At 47.6% G+C, this 21516-nt stretch overlaps 2 protein-coding genes and 1 pseudogene across 2 annotated transcripts; 1 reads left to right on the top strand and 2 right to left on the bottom strand.

The window, feature by feature from the left end:
* LOC130258910 (zinc finger protein 721-like) overlaps nucleotides 1–21516 on the top strand; it is a 415188-nt pseudogene that overhangs the window by 219551 nt on the left and 174121 nt on the right.
* On the bottom strand, nucleotides 4656–9442 carry LOC130258691 (uncharacterized). Its single transcript, XM_056502311.1, has 2 exons — nucleotides 8096–9442; nucleotides 4656–6729 (listed from the first exon to the last, which is right to left on the bottom strand). The coding sequence occupies exons 1-2, from the start codon at nucleotides 8702–8704 to the stop codon at nucleotides 6616–6618; spliced, it is 723 nt and encodes a 240-aa protein (XP_056358286.1). The 5' UTR covers nucleotides 8705–9442; the 3' UTR covers nucleotides 4656–6615.
* On the bottom strand, nucleotides 15318–19863 carry LOC130258687 (class I histocompatibility antigen, F10 alpha chain-like). Its single transcript, XM_056502303.1, has 8 exons — nucleotides 19751–19863; nucleotides 17864–18127; nucleotides 17325–17597; nucleotides 16665–16937; nucleotides 16465–16572; nucleotides 16331–16366; nucleotides 16183–16214; nucleotides 15318–15566 (listed from the first exon to the last, which is right to left on the bottom strand). Exons 1-7 carry the CDS (start codon nucleotides 19815–19817, stop codon nucleotides 16189–16191), a joined length of 1047 nt encoding a protein of 348 aa, XP_056358278.1. The 5' UTR covers nucleotides 19818–19863; the 3' UTR covers nucleotides 15318–15566; nucleotides 16183–16188.

Raw genomic sequence — 21516 nt, 5'->3', positions numbered from 1 at the left:
GAAGAGAAATTGGGAAAAAATTAAAAGATTGGCCCTGAAGAAACGTGAGTGGGATTTGGATTCTAGGCTTGCCATAATGCCAGTAAGGTATAACAGGAGAGGCAACTCATGCTGGGAGGTTTCGGCATTTAGTGAAGTAAAGGAACTATGAAAACCAGGCAGAGATCATGGCCGGAGCTCTCCCCATTTTACAAGCATGGTTTCAGCAACTTTTGCCGAGTATACCTTTACTGTCTATGACATAAAATACTTAATGACATTGCTGCTATCCCCTACTGAGCTTTTGCTATGGGAGTTGGGGTAGAAAAAACTGTTAAATAAATTGCTTCTGGATTATGCTGGGGAACCAGCATGGGCTGGCATTACACTTGACCAGCTGGCAGGGGAGGGAACCCATACCGACCTGGAACTGAAGGCCAGAGATTTGCAAAGGCCGATGTTAAATGACATTATGGAAGTGGCTAAAAAGGCTTTTTACAAGTACCTGAGGCAAGTAAACTGAAATTGGAATTTACTGATATAAGGTAAGGTCCTACCAAGCCTTATATGACTTTTCTGGATAGGCTTAAACTCACTATAGATAAACAAGTGGCTGAGGACCAGGTTTGGGAGAGACTACTGAAACAGCTAGCAGAGGTAAATGCTAACCCTGAATGTAAGAAAGCCCTAAAGGCTTTGCCCTCTGACCCTGAGCCCACCATCCCCCAGATGGTGGAAGCTTGTAATAAGTTGGCTACTCCAGAGCATGTTGCCACTCTTCAAGTGCAAGCTAACGCCTTAATCGAATCTCAAAAGGGTCCTCAAAGACAGCAGAACCAAAAGCTAGGACAGTGTTTTAATTGTGGCCAAAAGGGACACTGGGTAAGGAACTGTTGCAAACCCAAAAAGGGAACTCCTCAAAAACTTTGTAATAAAACCAGGCCAGAAACTAACTCTTGTCACCAAGTCCAGGTACACTGCTGCAGCCAGTCAGGAAACTCCAAGCAGAGCACGGGACAGTAGCACACAGAGACACAAGAACCCCCGTGGCTGAACACTGGCAAACCAGACATTGGAACCCACCAAACCTCTTTTTCCAACGCCTTGTCAGGGACCTGCCTGCCTCAGTACCATCCGGCTCCTGACTGGAGCTGTCAACTGCCCGGTCAGTAATGATAACTGATTTTATTTTTCACATTATTTCTACAGCCCGGCTAGGACCAGAACTGCAGCCAAGAGACTTTCTCATTATTGGACTAGACTGACATAATATTGAAGGTTTTTATGTGTTGCCCACTGTTTTAACAGTTGCTTCCAATCAGGAGATTACAGGGCTAGCACAGTGCCCTAACCCTCCTTGTTTCATCCCCCAAGGAATAGTTTTCACTCAGGATTTCCTGTTGCCAAGGGCAGACGACAATGCTGCTGACGAAAATTATGTTACATGGAGCCAGCAGATTGGCCTGGATAAGATTGAGATCACTTGAGATGTTACCTGCCTGGGAAAAACTGTCACCTGGACAGGCCTTGTCGACACAGGAGCAGATGTGACCATTATCTCATACAAGTACTGGTCACCTGAGTGAACTCTTGTTCCTTCACTCGACACACTTGTGGGAACTAGGGGGCACAGCAACACAATGAGGAGTTTACATTCTGTTTCATTTAAAGGACTGGAGGGCCACCAAGCAATCTATTATTAAAGACAAAGTATTTGGGGTAGGAATCTCCTATCCCAATGGGGACTGAGACTCAAGAAAATTTTTAGCAAGGACCACTGATGAGCAAGGTGCTGTAAAACTCACTTGGACCTCAGACAAGCCCTGTGTTGATCAGTGGCCCCTTCCCATTGAAAAGCTAACTGCGCTAGAGTCCCTGGTTTGTGAACAATTGGAAAAAGGGCTTATTGTCCCTACAAATAGTCCCTGGAACACCCCCATTTTCATTATCAGAAAGCCACATAGTGAGAAGTGGAGGCTGCTTCAAGACCTGAGAAAAGTAAATGAAATCATTGAGGAAATGGGAGCATTGCAGCCAGGACTGCCCTCTCCTAACATGATTTCCAGGCACCGGTCATTAATGATTATTGACCTGAAGGATTGCTTTTTCAGGATCCCTTTACATCCAGAATATGCGCCAAGCTTCTCCTTTTCCGTTCCTTCCATCAACCAACAGTCATTGCTGAAAAGGCACCATAGAAGCGTCCTGCCACAAGGGATGTGAAACTCCCCAACAATGTGTCAATGGTATGTGGCAAGGATCCTTTCAAAAATTGGAAAGAAATTCCCCCAAGTAATGATACTACACTACATGGATCGTCCCTGGCGGCTACAGAAAGCCCGGATAAAATGTTCTGAACAGAACAGATCTTCCTGACTGCCTTAGGCAGACGTCAGCTACAAAGTGCTTAAATGAAAGCAAGGCCTAGGCTTAGGCTATCAGCTCTTCTGTGATTTCTTTTGCTTGCAGCACTTTCTTAGCGAGCAAGAAAGAGATCTGGCAATGCTGCACAGAAATTCCAGAGGCAACTTTATTTCTACGAAGGGATCCAGCAGTAAATACGAGTACGTAGAATATCAAAGGAGTTTTATAGGGTTAGGGTGGCTTGAGAAGTGGACCAATAAAATTAGAGGTTGAAAAACTACTTTAAAGTTTTAGGTGAAAGAGTGACCAATTACTTAGAAGGAAAAAAGACCAATTAGAAAACTAAAAGATAACACTGCGTCTATAGAGGAGGGGTGAACATTTCTTTAGCATGAGTCATCCTAAGGAAGGATTTCTTATCTAAAAGATAAGTTGCCAAGGGGGGCCCTAAAAGGGTATCTGAATCATCCACAATGGACAACAGTCTGATTGCCTTGGAAAAGGAGACCACTCTGGAACTTGTCACCACCAACACATTGGAGGAGATCTGTAAGTCTGATCTAGAAGCAGCCAAAGATAAAGCACAGCAATCCTCTCCTTGGATGTACCGAGGGTACAGGCTCACTGAGTGTACCATCACACCACAAATCATCCAACTGCAGGAGGAACACACCACCTTTCATGATCTGCAGAAACTTATTGGGTCAATTAACTGGGTTAGGACCCTCCTTGGAATCACAAACCAGGATTTGGCTCCTTTATTTGATTTATTAAAGGGAAACATGGACCTAAATTCCCCTAGAGAATTAACACCGGATGCCAGAACCATGTTGGGTAAAGTAACTACTGCACTGCACACTCACCAAGCCCATTGATACCACTTAGAGTCAGCTTTTTGATTTGCTGTTTTAGGAGAACGCCCACACTTTTATGGTTTGGTTTTTCAATTGAGAAAGGACTTGTCCGACCCTTTGTTAATTTTAGAATGGATCTTTTCATCTTATCGAATGCTCAAAATGATTACTACTTGCCCTGAAATCCTTTCTAAGTTGATCATGAAAGACCGATCCCAAGTTTCAATGCTTTCCAGAAATGATTTCTGTTATGTTTATACCCACTACTTCCCTGTATTTAGAATTATTAAGTCAGCAATCCGAGGTTTTTCAAATTGCTTCAGCATGTTTTATGGGACAAATCTCACTTCCTTTTCCAAAGTATAAACTACTACACCTTCCTTTGAATTTTACTCAAAAACTCCTAGAAAGTCACAGTCCTTTCTTAATGCTCTTATTATTTTTACAGATGGCTCTGGCAAATCACATAAATCAGTTGTCACATGGAAAGACCCTAACAATGGTAATTGGGAATCAGACGTTGAACTTGTAGAAGAATCACCACAGATTGTAGAACTTGCAGCAGTTGTCCAAGCTTTCTCTAAGTTTTTAATTCCATTTAATTTAGTTAGAGATTCCTTTTGAATTACCAAAATATGAGTATTGGTGAAATACCGGCACTCAACTGTGACGGACAAAAGACTCTCTAACAGTTTAAAGGTAGAAAGTGTATGTTTATTCAGTGCTGGGCAGCAGCGTGAGGTAATCCTCTAATATGCACTGCTAAATCACAGGTGATTACAAAGTCTATTTATTAGCAAAGGATTCAAACAAATACATATTCATAATAACAGCCCCTCCCATTCCCCGCTTCCTATGATAATTAGCTTGAATAGCTATTAAGCATGCGTGATTGATTTCTTAAATTAAGTCTGGGGTGGTTTTTGTGGGGAGGGGTCTTAAAAGGAGGAAGTAAGGCAAGTCTTCCTCACCCTAAACTCTTGACCTTTTCTATCACTGACAATACAAATTTTTTTTGGGAATAGTCCAATTTTTTAAAGAATAGGTTTCTGGTTGCATTGTCTATGTTCCTTTGGATCTGCTCACTAATTTCGCCTTTTTCCATTGTATGTACAGCTGAGCAAACACGAAATGACAGACAATCAATTATTTAAGTTTCAGATAACTACTCCCTTCTAACTTTTAATTGTTTTCAGCAAGATAACTAAAATCCTAATTTTCTAAGATTAGTGTTTCATTCCCCACTTCTCCTTTGAAATTAATAAATTATTTTACTCAATATGGGGATTTCTCTTCATCTCTCTAAGATGCATGGGGGCGATCTCTTAAGACCAAGCCATACGCATTTGATAGTGATGCTAAGTCTGCTATTTGTCGTAATATTCTCCAATTCCAAACACAGTACAGCAATAGACAAAACCAAACTTATACTGACTAAAATAAGCAGCACACTGATTGGGTGAATTAAGGCATTAAGCAAACCATTTGCTGTTGGTGACCATCCAAATAGCACATCCCACCAATGATGAGACAGATGTTCTCCAAATCTTTTAAACACTCTTCTTATGGTGTATCGTTATCAAAGTCCTTTTCCCTGCATCTTGAATCTCTTTTAAAATTTTTCTTAATTCCTGATGTTTCAGTAGCTGAGTGACTAGGTTAAATTCATTCCTATAGGCATAGGCAGTATTTCTTACACAGTAACCAGGTTTGCCTTTATGTACTGATATGATATTACTGGTGCCTGATAGGAAAAGTCGCATCCTTTGATTTTAGCAAAATTGCAAACACATAAATTGAACTGAGTCTCATCCACAATTTGATTGTCTATTATTATGGTGGGACATGCTGTTCAGAGACAGACACAACCTTGTCCTATATACACAAGTGAAGTTGTTTGGTTGGTTAGATGCATTTCAAAGTGGCAAATGCTTTGGTCTGTGTCCAGGCAAGTACCTTTGTCATCTTCTAAAGTTCCCTCACATATATATCCCAATTGTTTTCTCATAGAACAGGGCTCTAGGTTAATGGTCTGCCATTTTCCTTCAACTTCTCGTGCCCACATTCTATATTCAGAAGGATACAGTACAGTCCCTTCATGATTTAGTCTTAGAGCAACTATTGGGCATATTAAGCTCATGGATGCATTATGTATAGTTAAAACAAAAGCTGTCACTGTATTTGTCTCAGGGTCATAGGTAAAATTAACCAAAACCCTCCAAGATTGAAGCACTCTTTCCATTTCAGAGGCATTACCCCAAACAATTTTGCGAATTTCAGCAGGGAATATCCCTTCCTCTCCTTCCCTGATAACTGCAGCAGCCACTGACTGCATCCACATTTGTGCTTGAATACATCCAAGAGCCAGAGAAATGTTTGCACTAGCTGTGCCTAGGGCTTTAATTATTACCTCATGGTCTTGCTCTTCTATGTTTTCCCATTTTGGTAATATTTTGCTTAGTTTCCAATGATTGTTACCTAGTGCTAATAAAGAAGATTGCAAAGGCCGCTGTAATTTAACTAAATCACTTCCCATCACAGTCAATTTGTTCATTAACACCTCCGAATCCATTGTGTTTAAAACTCCCAATCCTGTTCCTAATATCCCAGTGAGGTCTCTCTTTTTCTTAAAACTAGAGGGCATGTGGTTTTGAAGCTAAGTAGTCCATTCCACAAAAGGAGTTTTGAGAAATGGCGCACATTCTGGCCGAATGGTAGAAGCATTTACCTGCATTCCCATTTCTACTCGCTTCAGAGACTATTCTGGTTTAGTTAGCAGTCTCTGAATTCCTGTTTTCTTGACAGCATATGGTCCAATTTTAGTAATTGTGGGAATTATAGGTTGTTCCTTTTTCTTTGAAATAATTGTAGTCTGGATCATTACAGCCCTCTCTGACACTGGTGTGGTTGATTTGGCTTTGATTTTGTGAAACTCGATGCAATATTGAGTAAAGTTAAAATCAAGATCAAACCCTTTTGCTGCGCATCCTTCAATTTTAAGTCTAAATTCAGGACACGTGGTTAAACATTTGTCACAGCATCCAGGACCAACTTGGATAAGTTCCATGGGTGGATGGTAAGCCTCATGGAACCCATCTTGTACGAATGCATATTCATATCCCCAAACATTCCTCCCTTCCCACATACTTGCATTCGTGACCCCTAACATTTTGCTTAAAGCCCTACGAGAGTAGGGATCGTAAGCTTTCCCTTGGCATCGATAAATCCCGGTTACATTGTACTGATGTGGTGTTGCTTTGACTCTTATTGTACTCGTGGCAATGACTACAAGGATCACAGCTATTTGCATTATGTCCATGATAGCTATAGGTCCATTACTTGCCGTTCTTAGTGAATTTCAGCTTCGGTCTCTGTCGCCTGGTGCAATTTTCCAAATTTCTTCAGGAGCCTTCTTCACTCAGGAGTGATGGATCCACGCCTTCTGTTCTTTGATCTTGACTGCCGTGAAGGTGGTGAGGAGTACCTGGAATGGTCCTTCCCACTGTAGTTCCAAAGTCTTCTCTGCAAAAGACTTAACATATACATAATCCTCAGGTTGTACATCATGTACTGACCCATCTAATTCTCTGCTTTGGGCCCCAGCCACATATTTTTCAATTTCTCTAAGCTGTTTATTCAGGGCCACCATGTATTTGTGTAGAGTTTCTTCCTCTACTTGAATGGGTGTTATGCCTTCTTGGACTGCATATGGTCTCCCATACAATATTTCAAAAGGGCTTAATTTCCCTTTTGTTCTTGGTTTTGTTCTAATCTGTACTAATGGCAGTGGAAGAGCCTGGGGCCAAGGCAAATTTGCCTCTTCCCCCAGCTAACAATTTGTTGTTTGATCATATGGTTCATTTTCTCTACTTGGCCACTGTGTTGAGGGTGATATGGAGTATGCAATTCCCAGTCTATTCCCAGGTGGTGACTAATTTGCTGTACAATTTTCGAGATAAAATGTGGCCCTCTATCAGAAGATATAGCGGCTGGGACTCCAAAACGTGGTATTCTTTCTTGTAACAATGCCTTGGTCACCTCTCGTGCCTTAGCAGTGCGGATAGGGAAGGCTTCTGACCATCCTGAAAAGATATCTGTTAACACTAATAGGTAATGATACCCCCCTTTCGTGGGCAATTCCATAAAATCAATTTGCCATTGCTGCCCAGGTCCACAGCCCTTCCCAATTTGTCCAACTTTATGCTTTGGAAAGGTTTTAGGATTAGTTTGGAGGCAAAGACCACACTGATGAGTTACTTGTGTAACTGTGCCTTGTAATTTTCTAGCCAGAATTCTCTCCTTTAAATAATTGTACAGGGCATCCATTCCCCAATGTGTTTTCTCATGTTTTTTTAGAAATAGTGACCACAACAAGTAAGAAGGTACTACAATTTTTCCTTCTTTGGTTACAGCCCACCCTTCCTGGTTATAAGTTGCTTCTTCTTCCTTAATAAGTTTTCTATCCTTTTTGTCATATACTGGCTTACCTTCAATAGAGATCTTTCCATCTGAAATTAATGCTGCCTTGACTATTTCATTGGGTACCTCACCTTTGGCTGCGTCTTTTGCCTCTCTGTCTGCCAGCATATTTCCTTTTTCCAATTCTGAGCTCACTTTTTGGTTTGCCCTGATGTGCATAATAGCTACCTTTTCAGGTAACTGAACTTCATCTAGTAGTTTTAGTATTTCTTGTGCTTGTTTAATATTTTTTCCTTGTGAGTTCAGCAGTCCTCTTTCTTTCCAAATGCTCCATGTGCATGAACCACTCCAAATGCATATCTTGAGTCTGTATAAATGTTGATTTCTTTTCCTTTTGCCAGCTCTAAGGCCTGGGTTAAGGTGATTATTTCAGCTTTTTGTGCAGACGTATTTGTTGGCAATGGTCCAGATTCTATTACCTCTCTGCTTGTGGTAACTGCATACTCAGCATGTCTTTTTCCACTGATGATATAGCTGCTCCCATCAGTGAACCAGCTCTCAGCGTCCTCGAGAGGGGTGTCCTTCAGATCTGGGCAACTGGAGTAGGTGGCTTCAATGGTCTCCAGGCAGTCGTGGATTACTGGTTCTCCCATGCTCCTGCTGAGGAAAGAAGCTGGGTTCAAAATGTTAGTTACCACAATTTTAATATCATCTTGTTCTACCAATATGGCCTGGTACTTTAGAAATCTTTGTGGGGAAAGCCAATGTCCCCATTTTGCCTCCAGGACTGCAGACACTGTGTGGGATACTAGCACGGTCATCTTCTGGCCTAGGGTGAATTTGCGTGCCTCTTGGATGTTCACTGCTATGGCTGCAACAGCTCTGAGGCACCCTGGCCACCCCTTGGCTGCCATGTCCAGCTGTTTGGAGAGGTAGGCGACTGCCCTCCGGTACGGCCCCAGGTCCTGTGCTAGTACTCCCAGAGCAATCCCTTGTTTTTCGTGAGAAAACAGAAAGAACGGCTTACATCTGGAAGTCCCAGGGCTGGAGCTGACATAAGAGCTTTCTTTAGTGGGTTGAAGGCTCATGTTGCTTCTGTTGTCCACTGAAGATCCCTGCTCCCTTTCGTGATTAAGGCATACAGGGGTTTAACGAACAATCCATAGTTATAAATCCACAGTCTGCACCACCCCGACATGCATAGAAAAGTTCTCAGTTCTTTTACTGTCTGGGGTTTCGGGGTTTGGCATATTGCTTCCTTATGGTCTTGCCCCAAGGTCCTTTGTCCAGCACTTACTTTGTAGCCCAGGTAAATAACTCTTTGTTTCACCATTTGGGCTTTCTTTTGGGATACCCGGTACCCCTGCAGGCCCAAAGAGTTTAGGAGGCTTACCGTCCAATCCACACATTCCTCTTGGGTCTGGGTGGCTATTAAGAGGTCATCCACGTATTGAAGCAGCTGTCCTTCTCCTGGTGGTGGTTCCCAAGGCTCCAAATCCTTTTCCAGCTGTTCTCCAAATATAGTAGGGGAGTTCTTGAACCCCTGGGGCAGTACACACCATGTGAGCTGAGTTTTATGTCCAGTTTTGGGATTGTCCCATTCAAATGCAAAAATTTTCTGGCTGGCTTCATGGAGAGAGAGGCAAAAGAAAGCATACTTCAAATCTAAAACAGTAAACCAGGTTAGTTCAGGTGTTAAAAGAGTTAACAAGGTGTAGGGGTTAGCAACCACTGGGTATAAATCTTCAGTTATCTTATTAACAGCTCTTAAATCTTGTACTAACCTGTATGATCCATCAGGCTTTTTCAGGGGCAAAATAGGAGTATTAAAATCAGATTGGCACTCCTTTAATAATCCTATTTGAAAAAAGTTTTCTATGATTGGGCTAATTCCTTCTCTGTCATCCCTTTTCAAGGGATATTGTTTGACCCTTACCGATTGTTCTCCTTCTTTAAGCCAGATTTGTACTGGTAGAGCATTCTTTGCTCTCCCTGGTATATTAGAAGCCCACACTCCAGGGAATACCTGATCCTTTATTTTCTTAATAATTTCTTCTTCATTTTCAACTTCAATTTTTTTGGTTATTAGCATTAAGCTTAACAATTCCACATATTGTTGGTCTTTTACCTCCAAACAAATCTCCCCATTTTTAAATATTATTTTTGCTTCCAGCTGCTCTAGCAGATCCCTGCCCAAAAGTGCAGATGGAGCTTTAGGCATATACAAAAATTGATGAATCCCCCACTTTTTTCCCGATTTATACTTTAATGGTTTGCAAAAATATGCTTTTTCAGATTGGCCAGTTGCTCCCTTTACTACAACATAATCATTTGTTATATGTATCAGGGCCTTGTTTAACACCGAATATGTTGGCCCTGTGTCTACTAAAAATTTCACCTCTTTTTCATTGTTCCCTAGTTTGATTATAACCAGAGGATCCTCTAGGGTAGGGCCCTCTGGTCCCCTTCAGTCTTCCTTTACGTGAGCCACCACCCCTCCCCTTTTCGGTCACCTTTTCTCTGTTGGTCACCCCTTCTTAGTTCTGGACACTGGTTTTTCCAGTGTCCAAATTTCTTGCAAAATACACATTGTTTTTTTTCCAATCGAGGTGGTCCTTGTTTTGGGGGACCATGCTCACGTTTCCCTTTTACATTTTCTTGTATTATTGCTACTAGTTTCTTTGTCCCTGGTTTACACTCCTCTTCCCGATTGCTGAAAACTCTCCATGCCTCATCTAGCAAAGTCTCCAAATTCCGACTTGCTGGGCCCCGCATCTTCTGGAGCTTCCTCCTGATGTCACCTGTAGATTGCCCTAAAAACAAGTTTGCCAATTGTTGTATTCCCTCATCAGATTCAGGATCCAGGGTGGTGTGCCAACGCACTGCCTCTCGCAATTGGTCTAGAAATTCAGAAGGAGTTTGAGAGGTATTCTGTTTAACAGCATAAAGGGCTGACCAGTTTATAGTCCTAGGAATTGCTCTTTCCAGTCCTTTTATTATCAATTCCTGATATTTCGTTAGCCGTGCTCTTTCCTCTGGCTTATTAGCATTCCAGCCTGGGTCCTGAAGGGGAAATACATCCTTAACATCATCCTGTGTTATTCTACAATCATTCTCAGCCAGATCTTTAGCCACCTTTAAAACCATCTGCCTTTCTGATTCTGTTAAGGAATCAAGTAGTATCTGAATGTCAGTCCAATCAGGCCTATGTTGTTTAACCATAAATTTCATCCTTTTAGCAACACTTAGTGGGTCAACCTGATAATTTTTAGCAATCTTTTCCCAGGAATCTAAATCCCAGGCAGTAAAGAGGACTCTGACTAACACTGTCTCCCCCTCAGAGGTGACTGTTTCCCTTAAAGGGGCTTGAATGGCCTCTCTCACTTTTCTTCGGGTCCTTGATTCTATAGGGCCCTGTGGGGAGCATTCTTCCTCCTCACTGTCACTGGAAGGTAAGGGTGGATACAGTCAGGTTGGCTCCAGTGGCTCGGGAGTAGGGGGAGAGTTTCCCATATTAATTACTGTTCTTTCAAGTGAGGATGAAGCAGGGGTAAAACCTGAAGTTGATGGCAATTCCAAATCTATTTCTCCTACCACCCTCTCCCTTCCTTGTCTTTTAGGGGGTGGTCTGAGCAATTCCTCTGTCTCCTCTTCCTGAGTCTCCATACAATATACCTTGTCAGGATGTGTACACCTTTGATTTATCGTGCACGTGCTGCAACACCTCCTGGGTTTTTCCTTATTAGCTTTATTAACTTTCTCGAGAGCCAACACTAAAGGGTCAGTGGGTGGTCTAATTCCACAAGCCCTTTGCCACTCAGGGTGATTCCTAACGGTGAAAAACATATCAGCATAAGTAACTTCATGCCACTTCTGCTCACGCCTATGGAAAAGCATCAGCTGTACCCAAGTGTTATAGTCTAACGTCCCTGATGGGGGCCACTTCGGCCCCTCCTCAAGTTTAGAAAGTGGCCACCACTGTGTGCACAACTTAATAAGCTCTCTTTTAGTTTCTGTACCCCTATGATCCACCAGCTCTTTCCAATGTCAAAACACATCCTAAAGGACTACCTTTAGTAACCTCTTTGCTTTCACTTGCCCCCATACTGAAAATTCTTTTATTTTTCCTCAAAGCTTTTTAGCCTTATCCCAGCTCCGGAGCTTCACCTAGCAGTAACGTGGTGCAAAGATCTTCCACTTATTCACTTGTCTGACCCACAATTCTCGACAAACTACACAATGAAACACAACTCAGAGGCTACAGTCACAGCCCTATACCTAAGGTTAAAATTCACAAAGCTATGCCAAGAATCTATCAAACTTTGGCCAAAACACAATTTCTTTGCTGTGTGTGGGGGTGGGAAAGCAGCTCTGGGCTCACGTTGCTGCTTCACCCTTCTGCACTTAGAAACTAACCACGCTTAGTCAAAACACCACCTTTCACACTAACAATTTTAAAGCTTCACAAACAACTAACTATATTTTTTCACAAATCCACAATTTTCTGCTTACACACAGTTAAAATGCACACACAGCCTAGCTTACACAACCCAAGCGTAATGCTAGCGCTCCAAATTCCTCTGCCTTCCTGGGCGTAAATATCCCTTTTACTACTCAGGTGTCAACCTCAAAAAAAATTTTTTTTTCTTTATTTACAACTTACAAATGCAAAACTTTTGCCAACATACTCCCAAAAGCACACAAACCAAAACACATATGGCGCACCACTGACCCACAATTCACGCACACAAAGCTCACAAAAACAAGCTGCACGCTCAAACACACATATACATTTGGCGCACACAAACTGATCAAGCCCACAAAAGGAGTCACCACACACCGATGCCCACAAGCTTGGTGACCCAAGCTGAAAATTACCACCACACCGCCTTTAAACCACAAATTAAACTGGAGCCACCACTGCTCCTGTACCACAGCCAATGCTGGCAATGCTGTTATTGCCACTGCCTGAGCTCTGCCGACCCACTGCCGCGCAAACTCTACTCCTGCCGGCCACAACCAGAGCGCCGCTATCCCCCACTATGGGTCAAGAGCTCCTGATGCTGTTACCAGCCCCACCTGGAACACACACCAAAACCAAATTCCACAGAAACTTATAAACAAATCCACTTTAGGCTTTTTCACTGTGCACTCGACGTCTCACAGCGTCTTAACAGTTTTCCTCTCTTACAGGTACCTGTCTATAATTTTTAAACATACCTTTTTGTCCGTATCTCCGACAGTTCTAGTTCTTCTCCCCAGGGTGCCAGTGAGGAAAAAGAGCCCTCTTCCTAGGAAGATCCCAGGTGGGTGCCCTAGAGGGATCCTGAACCCCGCTGGCCCCTCGGCCAGAGAGAACAGGTCCCACCAGAGTTGCCAACTGAATTACCAAAATATGAGTATTGGTCTAATACCGGCACTCAACTGTGACGGACAAAAGACTCTCTAACAGTTTAAAGTTAGAAAGTGCGTGTTTATTCAGCACTGGGCAGCAGCGTGAGGTAATCCTCTAATACGCACTGCTAAATCACAGGTGATTACAAAGTCTATTTATTAGCAAAGGATTCAAACAAATACATATTCATAATAACAGCCCCTCCCATTCCCCGCTTCCTATGATAATTAGCTTGAATAGCTATTAAGCATGTGTGATTGACTTCTTAAATTAAGTCTGGGGTGGTTTTTGTGGGGAGGGGTCTTAAAAGGAGGAAGTAAGGCAAGTCTTCCTCACCCTAAACTTTTGACCTTTTCTATCACTGACAATACAAATTATTTCTGGGGATAGTCCAATTTTCCAAAGAATGGGTTTCTGGTTGCATTGTCTATGTTCCTTTGGATCTGCTCACTAGTTTCGTCTTTTTCCATTGTAAGTACAGCTGAGCAAACACGAAATGACAGATAATCAATTATTAAAGTTTCAGATAACTACTCCCTTCTAACTTTTAATTGTTTTCAGCAAGGTAACTAAAATCCTAATTTTCTAAGATTAGTGTTTCACTTTAATGTTGCAGGCATTGTGGAACAAGCAGAAGGTTTCCTTCTCAAATTTATCACTAATGAAAATCTAGGTAATTTGCTCAAAAGTTTAATTTTCTTCCTTTCTTTAAGAAAACATCCTTATTTTGTCACACATTCGTTCACATAACAACATACCTAGATTCATGTTTGAAGGTAACACCCATGCTGACCACCTCACCATGCCCACTCAAACCACCCTTCCAAATTTCTTCAATCAAGCCCGTTGAAATCATTCCTTTTTTAACCAAAAAGCCCCATCCCTTATAAGATTATTTTAATCTAACCAAAGATCAGGCCCACATGATCACCAGCTCCTGCTCCGACTGCTAGTGACAATCCATTCCCTCAGAGGGAAGTGGTGCAAACCCCAGGGGACTTTACAGCAAAGATGATGGTGATCAGGAAATGACCATGACCATAAGATGGTCATGACCATGAGATGACCATAAGATGATCAGGACAATGAGATGACAACATCACGGGCACCTCAAGACCATGGTTGTGCCATGGCCAACCCATCGTCACCTCTTGGTCCAAATCATCTCATGGTCACGGTTGTGGTTGTATCATGGTCGTCCCATGGTTATGGTCATCTTAGGGTTGTGTCACTCATGGCCACTCTCATCTCATGGCCATGGTCATGGACAGGTGTCAGGGTCCACACCACATGCGGAGTCCTGATAGGTTCTTTCAGGGATCTCAAAGCGCAAAAGACACAGCAGGGGACAAAACCAGTTTACTTTTGCAAAAATGCACTTTATTTAGTGCCAACCAAATGCGATAGAGGGACAGGAAATAAAAGAGAGAGAGAGAGAAAGAGAGAGAGAGAGAGAGAGAAAAGCTACCAAGACGGGCAGACGATCCTTGTGGAACCAGCCAATAGATGTCCGTTGCCGTCCGGGGAGATCTCGAGGGTCTTTAGTTTGAGTGTGTCTTTTATAGTCTTTTCCAAGGCGTCGGGCGACTGGCCAAAAGTGGGAAGATTTATGGACTATTGTATGTGGAGATCATTGCTCCAAGAAACAGGTGGAAACAGGACGCTGTGCAAGTAGCCTGTGTAGGAGCAGCGCACCATGGCAAGCTCCAGGCACACCAACGGTCCTTGTGACCAGTTCTGCAGCAAGTAGCCTGCATAAGAGCAGCGCACCATGACCAGTTCATTGTTCTCACACCTACAGGAGCAGACCGGCCCTGGTTGGGATGGGCACCACCTGAGAACAGTCACTTGGCATTCCTTTCATCCCTGGCCAGCGCCTTTAAACTGCAGTTCTTTTAGGCCTCAGTCGAGGGTTGTTGGGCAGAACAATCGAGAGGCTTTTAGATGGACTCTTACACCAGGGAACCTCTCCAAGATCCCACGCCCTGATTTTGGGACACTCAAGGACTGTTGAGTACAATAAAGCCTGGCCTGACCCCTCCCCCCATCCCGCGGCCCATCCAGGAGCCCGACGGCCAAACCCTCCTGGGGACACCTCGGACATGGGACACACAGTGGGAAATGGATCCTGGGGGATGGAGCTGGGTGCAGCTGGCAAGTCCCATTCAAGTCCCAGTGTTCCCATTCCAGTCCTGGTGTCCTCATACTAGTCCTGGTGTCCCCATCCTGTTCCTGGCGGCCTCAACCTGTTCCTGGTGTCTCTATTCGCATTCCTGTCTCCCAGAGAGAAACTGCCAGACACTGGAGGAGGGAATCCGGATTTATTGCCCCAAGCAGGATTTATTGCCCAAAGCAGGATAATTTCACACCAGAACTAAAGCATTGGGAATATTTGTGGTTCCTGGGTTTAAAACACAGGAAAATGGGAAATTGATTAATTAGCAAGAACTGTGGGTGGCTTGTAGCAGCGGGATGAGCTCTGCTGGCAGCTCTTTGTTTCCTGGAAAGAGGGAAGTGGCCAGATCCAGCACCGTGGATCGCTCAGGCGGTGACTGCTGTGGGGATGAGAGAGGGTCACAGTGTCACCCTGTCCCTGTCCCCATCCCACAGGATGGACCTGGCTGGAGCCCATAGAGAGCAGGAGCTGCTCTGGATCCCACCAGATCCTGCCCAATCCTGCTCCATCCATCCCACCCCATCCTGCTCTGGAATCCCAACCAGATCCCACCCCAATCCTGCAGTAATCCATGCAGCTCCATGCAGCCCAACAAATCCGGCTCTGGAATCCCACCCTGATCCTGCCTCATCCATCCCACACCAATCCTGCCCCGTTCACTCATCCATCTTCCATCCATCCATCAACCATCCATTCATCACCCATCCATCATCTATCATTCATCACTCATCCATCATACATTTTCCATTCATCCATCATCCATCCACCATCCACCATCCATCATCCATCCCCCATCCATTCATCCATCCAGCACATCCATCCATCATCCATCCATCCCAGCTGATCAAGCTTCAGAATCCAGCCCCGATCCCACTCCACAATCCCATCTGATCCTGCTCTGGACCCCTGCTCTGATCCAGAATCCCTCTCTGATCCCAATCTGTCCATCCTGTCCCAATTCCCCTCTGGAATCCCACCCTGATCCCACTCCATACCTGCACTCAAGATGTTGTTCCCAGATAATTTCCTGCAGAAAGAGATCCATGAGATTCCAGCATGGATCACACACCAGGATTAACCCCAGGATCCAACCTGGGATCCACACAGAGGGGATCCAGAACTGGATTTGTCACTGGTACTCACTGGAAGCCATGTTGTATCCCTTCCTGTCCTTCTTCCCTATGGAAAAACAGTGGGATCAGCATTGGTGGCACAGGATTCCCAGAACAGTGCCAGGTGGATCTGTGCCCCTTCCTGACCCCCATCCCATGTGTTACCGGATTGGCACTTCCAGACAACGAATCCGATGAGGACAATGAGGATGATGATGGCAGCGATAATAGACACAGCAACCACCACGGTGAGATTCCCGCCAGATTTTGGTTCTGGGAAACAGGGGATGGTGAGGAGAGGGAGTGGAATCCCCATTTAGGAATTCAAAATTCCCAATTCCCACATTCCACATTCCCAGCCTCACCCCAAGTGAAGATCCCAGGCTCCAACATTCCTGGATGCTCCACCCGGCACCGGTATTGCTCCCGCTCCTCCGGCCGTGCCTCGATCCTGGCCCAGGTGTGGAAAGTGCCGTCGCTGTTAGGAACGACCCCACCCCACTCCGTCTCCTGGTCCCGGATTTCATCCCCCTTCATCCAGTTGACTGCAATGGTGCGGGGGTAGAATCCGTACACGTGGCAGGACAAGATCAGCATCCCGTATTCCTCTTTTCCGGACACATGGACATCAGGGAGCTCTGGAATGGGATAACAGTGAGAGACATCCATGGAATTCCATGGAAATGGAATACGGGTGAGATCTGCCCATGGAATTCCATGGGGATGGGATGGGGGTGAGACCTTTCCCTGGAATTCCCATAGGAATGAGACATGGTTGAGATCCGCCCATGAAATTCCGTGGGAATGGGGATGAGCTCTGCCCAGGGACTTCCCACTGGAATGGGATGGGGGTAAGATCTGCCCAGGGAATTCAATGGAATTGTGATGGGGATGAGATCTGCCCCTGGAATTCCCACTGGAATGGGGTGGGAGTGAGATCTGCCCCTGGAATTCCCACAGGAATTATCGTGTTTCCATGTCCTCCATTCCCAAATCCCACATTCCCACAGGAATTCTGCTCCCACCTTTGCGGTCCAGCTCCTTCTGCCCATATCCGACGTATTCCTGGAGCCATTCTGGGCAGACACGCTCCAGGTAATTCGTCCACTCCTCAGCCACGTTCTCATCTTCCCTGTACCTCCTGCTGACCTCAGCAACACTGTCGGCTGCCACAAATCTCCTGGATTCCACGTCAAAGAAGAGGAAATCCCGCCCGTCGTAGCTGTACCGGCTGGATCCACGGATGCTCCCATCAGACAGGAGATCACAGCCGTAAACTCGCAACCATGTATGGAGACCTGGGGGGATTGTACCCACAGAGACCCATGGAATTGTGTCCCAGCCCCACAGAGCCCCATTCCAGCCCTATGGAGCCCCAGAGTCTCATCCCAGCCCCATGGATCCCCAGAGTCTGATGGAGACCCACAGAGCCTCATCCCAGCCCCATGGATCCCCATCCCAGCCCCACGGATCCTATCCCAGCCCCATGGATCCCACCCCAGCCCCATTAATCCCACCCCAGCCCCACGGATCCTATCCCAGCCCCACAGCTCCCCCCACTCACCCCTGCTCTGGTTGTACCAGTCTCGTACTGTCTCCAGGTTCCAGGTAGCCGCATGCTGGCGCCTCTTGCAGAGCTCGGTCTGCCCATCCCAATATCCTGGCTCGACTCCATCCTTTATCCACTGTGTCTGCGGCTCCGCCCGGCCCCACTCACTGTCGCAGCGCACGAAGAGGATCCCGTCCAGGTACCCAACGGCCACGAACTGGGGAATCCTCGGGCTGGGCTCTGACACCGCCACCTCCAGGTAATGCAACGAGTGGAGAACTGGGAGGACACAGACATTTGGGGGGTTAAGGGAGCTCATGGATCAATGAAAGGGGAACTGGGAGAGCTGGGAAGGGTGTGCATGGGGTCCCAGTGTCCAAGAATGGGAAGTCAGGGGACTCCCAGTGTCAAGGAAAGGGAGATACAAGGACTGGGAAAGGTGGGTTGGGGATTCCAGGGAATCCATGTGCCCAGCAAATGGGGTCCAGGGGGCCCCAGTGCCAAAGAAAGAGAGGTCACAAGGTGGGGAGACCTGGGATGGCTGGAACGGGGGACTCGGGGGTTCCTGATGCAGAGGGAAAGGGGGGCTGGGGGCTGAGAAAAGCAGGAATGGAGGTCCAGGGTGTCTCAACGTCAAGGAAAAGGGGGGTCTGGAGCTGAGGAAGGTGGAATGGATGGTAAAGGGGATGCAGGGAAGGACTGGTACTGGATAAGGGAGTCCAGGGAGGTCCCAGTGCCCAGAACTGGAAATTCAAGGGAGTTCCAGAGCCCAGAATCCCCCCTGGGACCCTCCACCATCCCCAGGCACCCTCCCAGACCCCCTGGGACCCCCCGCAGGACGAGTAGCGGGGGGGAGAACTGGGGAGAGGCAGAGACTGGGAGGGGCAGAAAGTGGAACGGGGAGAGCGGGAGAGCCGGGAAGGGTCCAAGGCTCAAGGGAGGGTCTGGGAGAGGCGGGATGGGGGATCCAGGGGGTCCCTGTGCCCAGGAAATGGGGTCCAGGGGTCCCCGGTGTTGAGGGAAAGGGGGGTCTGGGAGACGGGAAAGGCAGGAATGGGGGCCCAGGGGGTCCCTGGGTCACAGGAAAGGGGGGCTGGGGCTGGGAGGGGCGGGCGGATCCCGGGGACGCGGTGTGGGAGACGGGAGTAGAGGGGAATTGCAAGGAATTCATCTTGATCTCCGCTGAGACCCCCCCGGGTCCCCCCTGGAACCCCCTTCCAGGAAGCGCCCGGAATGGAGAACTGGGGGGACGCAGAAATTTGGGAGATCTGGGTGTCCAAAAGCCGAAAAAAAGGGCGGATCTGGGGTGTGGGAAGGGCGGGATGGACGAGAATGGGGGTGCAGGGCGGTCCCAGAGCACTGACAGGGGTGCGGGGGGATCCTAGTCCCGGATTAGGGGGTGCAGAGGGGTCCCGGTGCTGGGGAAGGGAGCACGGGGGAGTCCCGGTGCCCAAAAATGGGGTTCAGGGGTTCCCGTGCTGGGGAATGCGTATTGAGGGGGAATTTCCTTCCCGGAATTTGGGGCTCAAGGGCGTTCCGGTGCTCGGAAATGGAGACTCGGGGGTGTCCCAGCGCCCAGGAATGGAAGTTCAGGGGGTTTCCGTGCTGCGATTCGGGGTTTAAAGGGTTTCTGATCCCCAGGAATGGGGGTACGGGGGGGTCCCGGTGCTGGAGAAGGGGGTACAGGTGGGTCCCGGTGCCGGAAATTGGCGCTCAAGGGGGTCCCCGTGCACGGAAATGGGAGTTCAGGGGGGCCTTTCTGCTGGGAAAAGCGATGGAGAGGTAACAGGACCCAAAATGAGGGTTCAGCGGTTTCTCCGTACCCGGGAATAAAGGTTTAGAGGAATCCCAGTGCCCGAAAATATAAGTTCATGGGGTTGCGGTTTCGGGGGTCCCACTCACCCCTCGTCGCGGCCCCCGGGTCCCCCAGGAGCCCCAGGAGCAGCCCCAGCCCCAGTCCCAGCACCATCGCGTTGCTCCGCTGCGATCCCGCTCCCAGCGCTGGCCCCGCCCTCACAGCAGCCTCCGGCCCGCCATTGGCCCCGCTATTTCCTGTTCACCAATGGCAGTCCTATATATCAGTGACGTCACCGGTTGCCAGGTAGATCCCGGTCTCTCAGGTTCGGACGCGGAAGCGAAAGAGGGAGCGCAGAGTGGGGGGAGGGGACGGGGGAATTCCAGAGAATTCCTCTGGGATCACCGCTGCGACCCCCCTGGAGCCCTCTAAGAACCACCTGGGACCCCCTGGGACCCCCTTAAGAAAGCGCCGGGAGTGGAGAACTGGAGGAACACGGAAATTTGAGAGATCTGGGGGCGCAAAGGTGAAGGAAAAGGGCGGGTCTGTGGTCTGGAAAGGGCGGGATGCCCGAGAACGGGGTGCAGGGGTTCCAGGAAGGGGTATCAGTGCCGAGTAAGGGGGTGAAGGGAGGGTCTTCATGCCCAGTAATGGGGGTTCAGGGAGTCCTGGGGTTAAGGAAAAGTGGAGCTGGGGTCAGGGGGAGGGCCAGGAATGGGGGTGCGGGGTGAGCACAGGTGCTGGATAAGGGGGATTCCGGAAATGGGGTTCAGAGGGGTCTCGGTGCCCAGAAATGGGAGTTCAGGGGCGTTTTCGTGTCCGGGGAATGGGGGTTCAGGCCGTTCCAGGTTCCAGATAAGGGGGTGCAGGGGTTTTCAGGACTGGGGAAGGGGGTACAGAGCGATCCCGGTGCTCCGAAATGAACGTTCAAGGGAGTCTCTGTGTAACGGAGGGTTCACCCGGAAATGGAATTGCAGGGGGGTCCCCGTGCCCAAGATCGGGGGTTCAAGGGGGTCCCGGTGCCGAGGGCGGTCACCGGTCCCCGGGCGGATCCCGAAGCCGCAGCTTGGAAGACGCCAAAGTGACCGGGGGAGCGCGAGGATGGGGGAGGGGATAGAGGAAACCCTGGGAATTCCCCTGGATCCCCACTGGGACCACCCAGGACTCCCCCACAGGACGAGCAGGGGGTGGAGAACTGAGGGGACGCAGAGATTGGGGGTGTCTGTCGGCGTCCAAGGGTCAGGAAGCAAAACTGGGAGAGCTGGGAATGGTCCAAGTTTGAAGGAAGGGATTGGGAGAGGCGGGATGGGGGACCCAGGGGGTCCCTGTGCCCAGGAAAGACATACAGGGGACCCCGGTGTTGAGGGAAAGGGGGCTCAGGGAGCTTGGAAAGGCAGGAATGGGGGTCCAGGGGATCCATGGGTCACGGGAAAGGGGAGTCTGGGGCTGAGAGGGGCAGGCGGATCCTGGGGATGCAGTTTGGGAGACGCAAAAGTAGGACGAGAATAGAGGGGAATTCCAGGGAATTCATCTGGATGCCACTGGATCTTCGCTGAGACCTCCTGGGACCCCGGGGGACCCTCGGGACACCCTGGAGCTTCCTTCCAGGAAGCACCGGGAATGGAGAACTAGGGGGTGTAAGAGTCGGTCTGAAGTTTCTCTAATCTGCGTCACGACCATCATCAGAGACTGAGAGCCCAGGGACTCCACCACGTGCTCTGGACCTGAGTTCTGGCCTGGCCAAGGACTGTTTGTAGGTGTGCCTGGTGCTGCCATGGTACGCTGCTCTTGAGCAGGGTACTGGCTGTAGTGTCCTGTTCCACCTGTTTCTTGGAGCGACGATCTCCACATACAATAGTCCATAAATCTTCCC

Source organism: Oenanthe melanoleuca, chromosome 13 (assembly GCF_029582105.1).
Source record: "Oenanthe melanoleuca isolate GR-GAL-2019-014 chromosome 13, OMel1.0, whole genome shotgun sequence".
NCBI lineage: Eukaryota > Metazoa > Chordata > Aves > Passeriformes > Muscicapidae > Oenanthe > Oenanthe melanoleuca.
The sequence above is the reverse complement of the archived record's forward strand: the minus strand, read 5'-3'. Positions and strand labels throughout refer to the sequence as shown.

Coding starts and splice junctions, on each gene's coding strand:
- LOC130258691 (XM_056502311.1), bottom strand. CDS start 8,704: ATGAGCCTTCAACCCACTAAAGAAAGCTCTTATGTCAGCTCCAGCCCT. Junction 6,730..8,095: donor CAGTTACCACAAGCAGAGAG/GTAATAGAATCT, acceptor GTATATGTTAAG/TCTTTTGCAGAGAAGACTTT.
- LOC130258687 (XM_056502303.1), bottom strand. CDS start 19,817: ATGGTGCTGGGACTGGGGCTGGGGCTGCTCCTGGGGCTCCTGGGGGAC. Junction 16,573..16,664: donor GCCTGGGATCTTCACTTGGG/GTGAGGCTGGGA, acceptor CCTGTTTCCCAG/AACCAAAATCTGGCGGGAAT. Junction 16,215..16,330: donor GGGATACAACATGGCTTCCA/GTGAGTACCAGT, acceptor CTCTTTCTGCAG/GAAATTATCTGGGAACAACA.